We start from the raw sequence: 13,861 nt of genomic DNA, 5'->3' as shown, positions 1-13,861 counted from the left end.
GCTGGTTAAAAACAGAATATCAATACAAACATTTAATAAGGCATATAGAAAACTTACTTAAAAAAAATACTGTTCTCTTATAATATACTATAGAACGCATAAAACATGGAGGCTTACTAATTTTTTACCTCCATGCTGTAACTGTAGTAAACAGATAAATAGGCCTGCGAAATAGGCCTACATAACATGATTCAGAACACAGCAAAATGACATCGGAATGTCACTGCTCAATGTAATTATCTTACGATTATAAATACACATATTTTTTGTTTTAATACTTTATACTTTACAACTATAAATGTGCGGTGATTTGATGACAAACTTTAAATCAGTTCTTTATCTTTAACACCAAATCAACCATTTACCATCTGGATCGTGTTGCGTACAGAATGCCCAACACTCGTTTACGAACCAAATTCCGTTGTTGACTCGAAGTAAGGCGAGAATTTACACTTTACATTCACATTAAACAAATTACGAATCACAATGGTCATTAACAATGTTGATAAAGCTTAATTATTATTGGACTAAGTAAATCTACAAAGAACAATTTAAAATATCACATTCTCAATATCAGAGATAATAATTCGAATGAATATCCTCTTTAACCACTGTGCGTTACGTGAAATAATACGCGAAGGGCTCTTTAAAACAGTACACCGATAATTCGATAATTTTATTATAATCTTTGCGGGTAAAATCAAAGGGGTGCTATAAATTACTAACGATGTTTAAAATATTTGAAAACGTAATGGATTCTAAACGCATGGGAAATGATGGCAGAGATAGCGATCATATTAGCGTAGCTTCAAGTATTTAGATATAGGCCTAATGCCCTGTTTGAACTTTTAAGTTCATGCGGCCATCAACATCTTGCCGAAGAGATTTAAATCCGTCTTATTTTTGGGGTCATCAGAATGCTTGTTCGTTGGTAAATGTTAAAATATTTTCACGAGAAAACAGATCAAGATATCGTTACTGTGTTTGCAGAAGTTTTATAATCGTATCAAAATCCTACAGGTTGACCGACACCTGTTTCTTATGGCACTTTGGCATCAACAGTAAAAAGCACGCCATCTACATGTCGAAATAACACAAATTTGACGCGCGCGTGTCAACGTTGATAAAATGATCCAGTTTATTTACGCGCGCGTCAAATGATAGTTTCTTTACGCGCGCGTCAAATGATAGTTCCTTAATATATGCGCGCGTCAGCTTTGTGTCTTGCCACTACGTTGCAGATGTAATTGGCATGGTCGTGTACTAAACCATAACAGGTTAACCAAATACATTATTATTACAATAAGTTTAACTTCTATTTTCAATAAAAACCCTCTCCCCCCAAAATTGTTATCACTCACCGTGAAGTATCAGGACTGGTGGTTATTTGCGGGTTTAACATCTTCTCTAAATCAGCCGTATGCCTTGAATTTATGTTAATTTGGATACCAACTAGTCTCAAAACTTATCAAAAACAAGCTAAACCATAATTTTAGGAATGATTAATATAAGTCATCTACTGACTGACTCACACAGCAGGGGTGGGCGTATGAACTTAGTGAGCAGGGGATAGAGACGGACTGATCTCAATCCGATCATAGACCTACCGGTAACTGGTTTCCTATGGAGTACGGCCTCAGACATTGTGGTCTACACATGATAAGGTAAAATACTGCTACTGTCAGCAGCAGGTTTTGTCAGCAGAATTACATTGAAGGCAAATAAATTTAATAAGAAAAAGGAAGCAATTTTTAGGCCTACAAAAATCGGTGGAACTCAGTGGAACACAACATTAAGTTCGTATTTGTTCAATAAAATAACGCTCAAATATTGAGATTGTGTAGGATACTAGTTTAAAATAAATATAATAAACGATTGGGTTTATAGGCCCGGTATTTTTCGCTTTCAAACGCGCGCACGTCATTTACCCACAAACTTAACAATTGCACAATTAATAGCATCAATATGATTTACAAACTACGTTTCGTGGCCGATACATTATTCAATGATGAAAGAAGTGGTCAAACAACAAACCAAGCTGTACAAATTACGTTTCCTATTGTTTTACAATGAGTTTCAATTGTTGACAGATTACACAGAGCAGTTGACGCGACTAAAATGGCAAATTAAAGATAAATAAACGCCAAATGGTACAAGAAGACGATATCGTTGTAACGCGCGCAAAAATGGTAAAACTCGCCGCCGGTCATAATTGTGAATTAATTTAGCGTTCGACAGAAAGGTGTGCAGAAATATTAGCCATACAACTTATATAGCCCAAGGAATTGACACTCTTGATAAAATATGCAAATAGTTATTTTACATTCGAAAAACAGAAACAAATGGCCAGAAAGTTGAATTATAAAAAGAGGGCGCTGTTATCTTACATTAAACAGAGCCATATATGGCTGTGACATAAAAAGGCATTGGATAACTTGTGATTTTACATATTATTCATTTTTATTACTGGTCACTCAGTTCACATGTCATCCCAGGTAACACATACAAAAATGAAATAGAGGTAAAATAACATCTAAATGTATTTCCTACTACATACTATCAAATATATTACAAGATTTACATAAAACATAATTCAAACATAAAATGAAGTAGGATTGTACAATACAGGTACTGTAGTATCACACTGGACTAAACTACAGGTCTACAACAGATAACATTATTATATCCATTAGGAACGTTTCTTAGTTGAACAAACAGTATCAGATGCAAACCTAAAAATACTCCAATTTACTGTAAATACATGGGACAAAATGGCTTGTTAATTCTGCTGCAGTAACAGTAAGGTCAAAACTTAATACTGAAACATTTATCATCAGATGAATGAGGTAGAATGCGGGGTAGAATGGTATACATCCCAAAAAGAAGCAAAATGATTCAACTATTTATTAATTAAAATTAGTATATAGTAAAACAATCACCACAAGCTTTATCTGTATTTGTGGAAAAAACACAGTCGGTACAGTGCAAAAACAGTTTTAAAAAGTACAATGTATATATGTATACGAGAGTACACAACAATTCTGCTACCATGACTCTATAAAAATGTCAATACAAAATATCAGTTTCCTTGTCTGTACCCGACTATCATAAAACTTTGTACAAATATCCAAATTAAGTAAAATTGTGTTACACATCAAAAAGTCAGCAATAGGGTTTTTGTATGCTATATACACAATGTAAAAACGGTTTAAAATATATTCTGTATTGCTATTAATTCTTGTTCATGAAATTTATTTCAAAAATACTTTTGTAATTAGGACGACAACACAGACATATAAAAGACATTGTGAAAATTATATCATGATAACTAGTATTTAACAGTACAATGAATTGTAAATTTGTGCACATATTTACAAACTGAACTTTTGTTTAAAAATTCTAAAAAACTTCACTTTCGTCTTGATCTAGTTGCTACGGTCTTTTTGGGCGATTCTTTCGTTTGACTGTCTTGACCTTTTTTCTGGGCAGCGCGAGTAGATCTTGTCTTTTTAGGAGATGGAGCAGCTTTCTCGACGATGGCAGCTTTTTTTGTTCTGCTAGTCTTTTGTGGGGTTGTTGCAGGAGTGGATAAAGTTACTTTTGAGGCTCTTGTTTTACGTGGACTTGCAGCTCCTTTTGCAGATTTCTTGGTTACCTTTGTAGTGTCGTCTGACTTTTTAATAGGACTAGCTTTTTCCCCTCTACCTTTAGGTTTTTCAGGTACAGACTCTGGTTCTACAAAAGTTAAAGAAGCCTTCTTTTTCCCACGTGCAGCCTGTTTTTTCACCGGCTCATCAACTTCAATAACTGGTTCATTATTTTCTTTCTTTGCAGGAGTAGAATAAGCTACTCCTCGTCTAGACCTCTTGGATTTAGGGGAATCAATTTTTGGCTCGGCCACTTTTGTAGGAGCACGCTTACGTGTCGACCTAGCCTTCGGTGGAGAAAATACTTCTTCTGTTGCCTTAGGTTCAACAACTTTACGTCTATTTGACTTTTTAGGGCTTATAATTGGTGACTTCGTCACAACTGGTTCTTTTGTCTTTTTGTTCGCCGCTGGTGCATTCCTTTTAGAGCGTGTCGACCTAGCCTTAGGTGGAGAAAAAACTTCTTCTGTTGCTTTAGGTTCAGCAACTTTACGTCTATTTGACTTTTTAGGGCTTACAACAGGCGACTTAATCACAACTGTTTCTTTTGTTGTCTTTTTATTCACTGCTGGTGCATTCCTTTTAGAGCGTGTCGACCTTGCCTTAGGTGGAGAGAGCACTTCTTCCGTTATCTTACTTTCAACAACTTTACCTCTTTTTGACTTTTTAGGGCTTACAACTGCCGCTTTAGTAGCAACTGGTTCTTTTGTTGTCTTTTTGTTCGCTGCTGGTGGATTCCTTCTAGAGCGTGTTGACCTCGCCTTAGGTGGGGAGAGTACCTCCTCTGTTGTCTTAGTCTTTGTAGGTGCTTTACGTTTACTGTTGGACTTTTTAGGGACAACTGCAGGTGAATCGGGTTTATTGTCAGGTGAAGTAGTAATTTTAACTGGTGAAGTTTTTGCTTGTTTAGGAGACTTCTTTGCACTTGTTGGCGCTTTCCTCTTCAAAGCATTCGGTTTAGTCTTGGGTGTTGCAGCTTTAGATGGTGTTGTAGCTTCAGATGGTGTTGCTGCTGGAGTTGATTTTGGACTTGGAAACATCTCTGAAACTCCAGCGAAATCATCAACTGCTTGATTTTTCTGTTTTGGGCTACTCATTATTCTTTTCAAGCCAAAATCTTTACCAACTGGTGATGACTTCTGTTTAGGTGTCTTAACCAATCTACTTAATCCAACCATATCTTCTACAGCTTTGTTCTTTTGCTTGGGAGTTTGCTTCTGATAAACCTTCTTGGCAGGTGACTTGGATGGAGTTTTAGTTGTAACTAAAGGCGAGACAAATATATTTGATTCTCGCTTTGAAGACACTTTCTTTGGAGGCGTTTTCACTGGGGTGTTTGATTGTTTTAATCGTTTGGCAGGCTTCTTTGCACTTTCTTGAGCTTTTCGCTTCAAAGACACTGTAGGTGTTGCTGCTTTTGGCGCATCAGATTTTACTGCTGGACTTTGGAACATCTCTGAAACTCCAGCAAAATCATCAACTGCTTGATTTTTCTGTTTTGGGCTACTCATTATTCTCTTCAAGCCAAAATCTTTACCAACTGGGGAGGACTTCTGTTTAGGTGTCTTGACCAATCTACTGACTCCAACCATATCCTCTACTGCTTTGTTTTTCGGCTTTGGTGTTCTTCTCTCAAACACATTTTTGGCAGGTGTATTCGATGGAGTTTTTGTTGCCACTAATGGGGAAACAAATTTGTCAGATTCTCTACGAGATTGTGGAGTCATCTTGTATGGCGAAGTGCTTTTTCTTGGGCTTGGTGTACGTGAAGCCAGAGGCGAGACTGCCATTACTCCTGGTCCTTCAGGTGTTTTTGGTGTCTTAGGTGATGCAACATTTAGTTCAGCCCTCTTAGGAGTTTTAGCTTTTGGTGATGGAGTTTGGAAAAGATCTTCTAATCCGGTTAAAATGTCTTCGTTGATACCCTTTAATTGTGCCATTTTCTTGCTTGGTGTTTTGCGTCCTCTTCTGGTTTTTGGTACAATTGTTACGGGTGTACTTGCTTTTCCAATTATAATAGTGGCTGGTGATCCAACATGTCCTGTGCTTTTAACACCTCCTCTTGCAGCCTACAAGAACCAAATTAACTTTATTTAGATTGAGCACATAAAACGGTAATAACTGTAGTAATTTCTCTAGCAATTTAGGAATTGTGTAATTATATAAATCCTACATCAGCAGGTTGTAATTAAGTTTAAAAACGGTTATTGGGTAGTAGTGGATCAATTGCTATCTGCTTAAGAATTTTCCTTTAATTTGATTATTTTAATTACATTTTATTTAATTATCTCTAAATTACAAGCAAGTACAAAACGTCTGAAAAATTAAGTAGAATTCTGATCTACCTTTGGAGTCCTCAATCGAGTGATAGCTGGATGAATTGGCTTGGTTACACGTCCGGCTTTAATCTTGAAAAGCTCAGACTTTGTGCTCACAGTACTTGGTTTCTTAGCGCCCTTCTTGACAATGTCAGCCCATGTTTTAGCCTTTGCTGATTTTGGTGTCTTTGAACGCGAGGACCTTGGAGTCTTCCTACCAGGTGTGGTTAATGACGTGGTCTTCTCAGTAACAGGGGTTGATGGCTTAGAAACTTTACCAACTGGTGTCTTTTTTGCAGTCTTTGATGGTTTTAGTTCAATTCCCTACAGAAAAACAAAAAAAATTATTGATAGAATGGCAGTAGCATTTTCTAAAACTAATACAAATAATTGCTTCAGGTAACATAAATGTAAACAAAGTAAATAATGTTACAACAATATGATTTTTTTTAAATACACACCTTTTGAATATCTTTTCTCAAAGGTGTAGCCATAGCTCTCTTGGTTGGCTTCAATGTCTTGCCTGCTGTTATATCCTTTCTTAAAGGAGTAGATAGTTTCTTTAGTGTAACTTGCTTTGCTGACTGAGCTGCTGGTGAGTCTTTGGTAGCCTTAGTTGGTGTCTGGAATAGATTTGGCAATCCAGTGTAACTTTCATCTGCAAATGCAGCTGGAGGCTTAACAGTACGCTTAGATAATGAGCGGCCTGGAGAGGTAGATCTTGGAGTCACTGCCTTAGCTTCCGGAGTGCTACTCGCAGGAGTTGAGGCCTTTGGAGTGCTACTTTTTTTGGGTGACTTCGCAGGAGTAGAGGCTTTTGGAGTGCTACTTTTCTTGGGTGACTTCGCAGGAGTAGAGGCTTTTGGAGTGCTACTTTTCTTGGGTGACTTCACAGGAGTAGAGGCTTTTGGAGTGCTTCTTTTCTTGGGTGATTTCGCAGGAGTAGAGGCTTTTGGAGTGCTACTTTTCTTGGGTGACTTCACAGGAGTAGAGGCTTTTGGAGTGCTACTTTTCTTAGGTGACTTCACTGGAGTGGAGGACTTAGGTGGTGTTTTTGTTTTGGGTGTTGCTTTTCTTGGAGATGGAGTCTTGGTTTTGGGACTTGCTTTATTAGGGGATGGTGTCTTTAATTTCTGGCCTTTTGGTGACTTTACTGGTGTCAACCTCTCTTCTGGAATCACGGGATGTAGTTGAGTTCCAACCGATGCTCTCTTCTTTATTTTTGGTGTAGCACCTGGACTACGAACCTTAAACTCACCCACTGTTTTTCTACGTGGAGCTGCACCTCGTCGAAGTGGTGTAGACGGCGGCAGTTTTTTGTCAAAGTGTTCTGGACTGAGGTTTGGTCCAAATGACACTCTTTTTCGCTTTGCTGATGGTGCAATACTTTCAATAGACTTGCGTTTTGGTGTAGCTTTCTTCTTTTCAACACTCACAGGTTTCACAGCTATAAAAGTAAGCAGAAACAAATTGGTTTCGATTCAAGGAGGATTAAACATTTTAGAACGACCTATTCCCTGAACAAATAGTTGTTATGCGGCAGGGCTATGCCAAGTAAAAATGTAAATCTGTTTGGAGATGTTAACACATTATCCAATCTACAGTTACATGCTATCAAATATATATACTGCATATTTATAGAATATTAACAACAAATCAAAAAAAGTGATTAATAGTAATAATTTAAAATACCTGGTGACCGCTTTGTCCTTGGTGATTCTTCAACTACAGGCGCAGAGCGACGTTTCAGCTGATCCATGGCTGTTTTTAGTGGAGTTGACTTGGGCTGACGCGGGCTTCCAAAAGGCACACCCTAATAATAAATTGTTAGAGATATTTATAAACCAAGTACAATTATCAATATACGTGTTGATAGTAATTCAGTATTCAATAACATAAATAAAATAACAATAACAGCGAATAAAAAATTAATTGAAAAACTCACCTTAGCTTTGATCTTCTTGAGAGATCCACTGAGTCTTTTAGGAGACTTTTTAATTTGAGGAGTTGTGCCTTAAAAACAAAAAAACATATAAATATATATATATAAAAAAACTAGAATACTATACTAATAGTAAACTCTCCCAGTACCAGACTCTCAGAAAACCTGAAACTCTCCCAAAATCAGACTTTTCCAAAAAGGTCCGAAATTCCTCTTTACCATTAAAAACACATTCTGAATACCAGACTTTCCGGAAAACAAGATATATTTGGCAATCACAAAGCTGTCCGGTATTGGGAGAGTTTACTGTGTTACCATTAAAAAGACAAACTTATTCTGTATATTTATATATTATGCATCAGCTTGCAGAATGAACTATTTTTCAATAAAAACTTTTATGATATGCGGCTACACTACAGTAGATGTAAGACAGTTAATAATAAAATTGGATATTTACCTTTTGGCGATTTCTTTGCTGGTGACTTTCCTGGAGACTTCTTTCCTGTCGACTTTGGCGGTGTCTTTGCAACTGGTGATTTAACCTTTGGAGTTAAGATCTTAAACAATTCTTCAGGTGTCTTAGGAGGAGTTTTAGCAGAACTTTTTGCAGGGGTTGTCTTTGCTGGAGTGCCTTTTTTAGCAGAAGTGGATTTTTTGGCTGGAGTGTCTACCATTTCAGGTGTCTTTGCAGGACTTTTCTTTGCAGATGCTTTTGGTGTAACTATTTTTGCAGGTGTTTTGTTCGGGGTAGTCTTTGCAGGTGTGGTCGCCTTTGTTGGTGTCTTTGCAGGTGTGGTCGCCTTTGTTGGTGTCTTTGTTTGTGGTGTTTTTGGAGAAGTTTTTGCTGGTGTTTTCTTTGCAAGTGTAGCTGCCTTTGTCGGTGTCTTGGTTTGGGGTGTCTTTGGAGACGTCTTCCCTGGTGTTTTCTTACTAGTACTCTTTACTGGTGTATCTAACTTTAGTGGTGTTTTAGATAGTGCTGCCTTTGTAGGAGTCTTTACAGGGGTTTTCTTTCCTGGAGTAGCTGTCTTCGCTGGGGTCTTTGATGGAGTTTTTGAGGCCTGCAATGACAGTCTTCTTGACCTGTCTGTACTACTCGACACAATAGGACTTTGAATAACCTTCTTTCCACCAGGTTTGGGAGAACCACGCATCACTGAACCAGGAGGATACTCAAATCTAAGTAAAAGTAGTAGGCAAACATTAAAACTTAGATCTATCAACATTAGATAAGGCCAAATAAAAAAAAATACTTGTTAAGCGTCACACCCTCATAAATTTTCAGGGGCGGGGGGACGGTTTTTTTTTATACTTTTTCTGGAGGTATAATTTTGTGCGATGGACGTTTTGGCCCACTTTTTTTTAGGACGAAACGTCAAACTTTTAAAATGCGAAACAGAACAAAATTGACTATGTATGAAATATTATTGCCGATGACAAAATTGAGTTTTGTATTGTTTAAATCCAGACGTAATTAAAACATTAAATTTAATTGCCACCGAGCGAAATTGTAGGCCCTAGGCTAATCCGTCCAAACTGCCACCCCCGCCTCACTCATCGGCCATGGTCCGCCGTCTCTCGCTCGACTCATCTATCCAGGAAATTCCCTATCGCGAGAAGCATGATGTTGGTCTCAATAATACTAAATAGTGGGCTGATTTTGAAAACAGCTTACGGCATTTCTTAAGTGAATTTTTATTCAACGTATTCATTCTTCTTTGATGAATCCTTTGCCAATTGCTGTGTAAATCAGTATTTAAAGTTGTGATGAAACGCATCGCCGGGCCCATCGCCCCAACAGGACCTTGTGGTGTGCCGATCTCGAGCGCGAGATCATCGTAAACAAAATTGGTAGAGTCCATTATGTATGGGGTGTTTCCTATTTACGAACCTATAAAAAACGCGCTTCGACCAATGTGTAGGCAAAATATTTATTTCGTTAAATCCCTAAATTGATAATCGTGTATTCTGTAATCACGTGACTGATGATGTCATCCTCAGCGACGTACTAAATGCACGTGATTTAATGTGTTGGGGAAAAAGCTTGCTGTTTACCACATTACATGATTCGCGTTTCCTTGACGTAAATCGGCGGTGTGTAAATGAAACAATTGTTTTCACCAAATTGCCGTTGTCGACATAGAGCGATCGGTGGCTAGCTAGCGTGGCTAAGCTAAGAAGTACAGTACGTATTTTTCAAAAATTACACCAGCCTAGCAAACATTTGCTAGTTTTGAAATTTTCAACTAGCAATTATGAAGAATCTACTAGCAAAATGCTAGTTTGCTAGCGTGAATTTTGAGCCCTGCTCTGGAGCTGGGCCGGGCCGCTGAACTTTCCGTTGTATATGGGTAAAAAAAAAATAAAAATAAAAAGAGAGGCGGCTGGATAATCAGGAGCGGGCGGTGACGCTTAACAAGTATGTTTTTTTATTTGGCCTAATTGCAACAGACACAGACAATCATATTTACTTTATCTAGTAATAGATGGTAAATTGCTATTTTCAAGTTTTATTCTATTACAGTATTTTAAAACGAGCAATTAAATGTTGCTACGATAATCTGAAATTTCAGAAGGCTATTACCAATTGGTTATTGAGAAGTTAAAATAATAAAAAACATAATTACTGCAGACAAACTAACCTGAATGATCTATCACTGATTGTAAACACATCCATGTGATTAATTTTCTCATTTTTTATTATTGCCTTTCCATTCAGTAGCGTTGGGTTAGTTGCACTGAGATTGGTAAGGATTATCTGAAAATAAAAATGATAAATAAAAGTATTTACTTATATACTCAAGTTAGATGATCAATCTTCATCCACAAGACCAAACACCCAGATAAATCCGCTGGTTTATGGTGTTAAAAACAATATTACTACCCTCAACTTATTGACAACCTTACAGTACAGTAACAATAGATGCTTCTTTGATCTGAATACAGTCAACTCTCCCAATACCGGACTCTCCCAAAACCGGAATTCATGAAAAACCGGACTTTTTTGAAGGGCCCAATTTGTCCCTATTCTAAATGTACTGTAATTTATTATGAAAACCGGAATACCCAATTCCGGAATCCGGACAAATTATGAAGTACAAAACACGAAAATTAGCGTCTGAAAACCGGACTGACAGTTAAAAAACTCAAATATTTACGAAAACAACGCAACATCGTCGTCGCTGACTCGGATTCAATACATTCACAATGTACAAAAGCTTTTAACCATACCCTCACCATGCATGAAGTGCGCAACGTTTTGCGGTACGATCAAATAATGTTGCCATGGAGCGCTACACTGTGATTGACAGGTCAGTTCATTGTTAACCCACGAGGCGGCAATTGCTTTGTTGCGTATCGAACTGCGGTGGGCTTTTTCACATCGAAGCGCTATGTCTTAAATGTCTATTGTTTTTAGCAGGGAGTTGTTAACAATGTTTTTTAGCATATGAATTGTTTTTTAATAAAGTTCAATTTACATTCCACTTTGTGTCTTTGTTTTGTTTAAATTATTGTTAAATTCACAATTGCAATAGGACTTTAAAAAGGAATGTTTCACTAAAAATGTGCATCATTATAAATTTGGAAATCATTATGGCAAAACGTAAACGGAATGAACTTGACTTAACTAGTGTTAATAAACTTTGAAATGTTACCAATTAATTATTGTTTCATTATTGCTTGGCTCGTTTACCTAATCAATTTTCATCATTGCTATCAAATTACGTCAAAATAAAGGAGCTTAAAAAACATGTGGTCTAGGTGTGGGCGTTTTTATTTGATTATGACACCTCTGCACATGCGCATCAATCAAAGCCCTTCAATTCACCCATGCTGCTGCTGCTAGCTAGCTCACGAAAAACAATAAACAGACCGAAATTATGTTCACCGTACGTACGTAGGCCTTTTTGCCGTTAAAAACACATTGAGAAACAATAATTTACTATTGTAACATGTTTTATTGGTACAGTAAATAATGTAACTTTTAAAAAAAGGTAAATTGAATTACTGTAGCTTAATATTAATAAGGTAGGCCTAGGCCTATCAGTATTTATTTAATTAAAACTAGATTGACACAATCATAGCCTACCTAGCCTAGGCCTTCCCTACGCTAGGAGACCGAACCGGGCAGCATTCGGACCGGTGATTCAAAGCATTTTCAGTGACAACGTGATGACTTTAAAAATATGTTTTCAGGAAACCGGACTTTCGAAAAACCGGAAAATATATGCCCGCCCAAGGGTGTCCGGTATTGGGAGAGTTGACTGTAATAGAGGATTGTTTGATTTTAACAATAGTCTTCTTTGGGTGGTGGGTATAACTAAGTGGAAGTGTCAAATCATATACTGTAGTCATTCAAGTAAATACTGTGACTAATTCTACGTAATTTAATAGTACTATGACAAATCATTCAACCACCAACCTCAGAGTTTTTCTTCACAGAGATTCTGCAATGCTCCACAGACACATTAGCTAATTGAATCCTGATATCGCATTCATTCGTTCTAAAAGAAAAATGTACACCGCTTTAAAATCTATTGATGATAATATTATAAACTCAACATACTGTACCATCAGTCTGCCTCCAGCTCACACAGAATATACCAGTCCTTAAATATATTATTGGCACTGTGGTTTACAAGCATTACGATTCTGGGAAAGTTGACTGAAGATGTAATCATAGTACCAGATATGGCAATATTTTTCATCAATGTAGGTGACACTGTACATGTGAAAAACAGACATTTTCCAGATATTATACCCAAAAATTAGGAACACAACGTACACAATTCATAAATAATAGTCAGCGAGTCGTCCATCAAATAACATAGGCCTATTTGTTGTTTGTTTCTTTTGTAAATGCTATTCCAGTTTTATCTATTTAACTAATAGTTTACCTTCCAAATAAACACTGATCTGCAGTTAATGGAAAATGTGCCCCATCTGCTCCATTTCTTTTGATAACCACAATCTTACCGTGAAGTGGCATCTTCAATACTTACTTTCAGCTGAAATGAAAAGATACTGTAATTGTAAAATTTAACACATTTTCTAGCCTAGACATACATGTATGGAAAATTTGGAAAAATTTCTGATATTTTTGTTGATTTGTGGTTGTTTTAATGCTCAGAATAACTCATTTCACCTATTTTTGTCAACCCTAAAATATGTACTTTATTTAATGGTTGAGGATATTCTAGGCTACAACGAATCAACATAGAACAAAATTCGGAGGCAATATCTTGAATAATTCTTCAGGTGTCTTTTAATAACTAACAGACCACACAAATAAAATCACAATTTATTTTTTTTTATAGAATGGTAATTTATTTAAATTAATAATTAAATTATTTATAAGCTAAGAGTCACTCTAGGGATCTATCCGCCTAGCTAGGTCAATCAAAACGTAGGCCTAGTCATAATTAAGTGCTAGGCCGGCAGGCTAGCCTATACCAGTCGGAAGACATGATTAAATTCAAAGCGGCCGTGAATGGCCGACTGGCTGTGCGGTTAAAACGGTTTGCCTAATCTGATCATGCCAAGCATTATGTAGGCCTAAATTGATAAATTAAATCGCACAATCAGCAAACATACAACAAATTTCATACAATATTTAGCCATACAGTGATGAGCTATTATATATTCTACCGACTATATATACTTAAAATATTTAAAATTCATTTATATCACTAAAATGTGAATTTGTATTGCATACTTACTTGACAAACATGTAAAAACCACTTCCGCGCGAGTAATTTGTAACTGACGGAGAGCAATTTGAAAATATTAAGCATCCGCGTAAACAAAGTAGGTCTTGAAAACAATGGCGTTTTTTAAGCATAATTTTAAACTTATATCTCTATTTTACATCTTATCATTTTTAAATAATTTAATATTTAGTAAAGTACCTAAAAGAATTGTTATAATATTTAGGAAAAAACATTAAATTGTCA

General features: G+C 36.6%; 1 protein-coding gene across 1 annotated transcript; it reads right to left on the bottom strand.

Moving 5' to 3' along the window:
* Window positions 1–2,435: 2,435 nt before the first annotated feature.
* LOC140047218 (uncharacterized) lies at window positions 2,436–13,655 on the bottom strand. Its single transcript, XM_072092105.1, has 10 exons — window positions 13,628–13,655; window positions 12,806–12,916; window positions 12,331–12,412; window positions 10,550–10,665; window positions 8,365–9,086; window positions 7,911–7,978; window positions 7,658–7,778; window positions 6,427–7,412; window positions 5,993–6,289; window positions 2,436–5,716 (listed from the first exon to the last, which is right to left on the bottom strand). Exons 2-10 carry the CDS (start codon window positions 12,895–12,897, stop codon window positions 3,410–3,412), a joined length of 4,791 nt encoding a protein of 1,596 aa, XP_071948206.1. The 5' UTR covers window positions 12,898–12,916; window positions 13,628–13,655; the 3' UTR covers window positions 2,436–3,409.
* Between the last annotated feature and the right edge of the window lie 206 nt (window positions 13,656–13,861).

This window comes from Antedon mediterranea, chromosome 4 (genome assembly GCF_964355755.1).
Source record: "Antedon mediterranea chromosome 4, ecAntMedi1.1, whole genome shotgun sequence".
Classification (NCBI taxonomy): Eukaryota; Metazoa; Echinodermata; class Crinoidea; order Comatulida; family Antedonidae; genus Antedon; species Antedon mediterranea.
The sequence above is the reverse complement of the archived record's forward strand: the minus strand, read 5'-3'. Positions and strand labels throughout refer to the sequence as shown.

What these genes read in the sequence shown, in the direction of transcription:
- LOC140047218 (XM_072092105.1), bottom strand. Translation starts at nt 12,897, where the DNA reads ATGCCACTTCACGGTAAGATTGTGGTTATCAAAAGAAATGGAGCAGAT. An exon ending in GATCAGTGTTTATTTGGAAG is followed by an intron (nt 12,413 to 12,805) that starts GTAAACTATTAG and finishes TTTTTCTTTTAG; the next exon opens with AACGAATGAATGCGATATCA. An exon ending in TCAAGAAGATCAAAGCTAAG is followed by an intron (nt 7,779 to 7,910) that starts GTGAGTTTTTCA and finishes ATTTATTATTAG; the next exon opens with GGTGTGCCTTTTGGAAGCCC.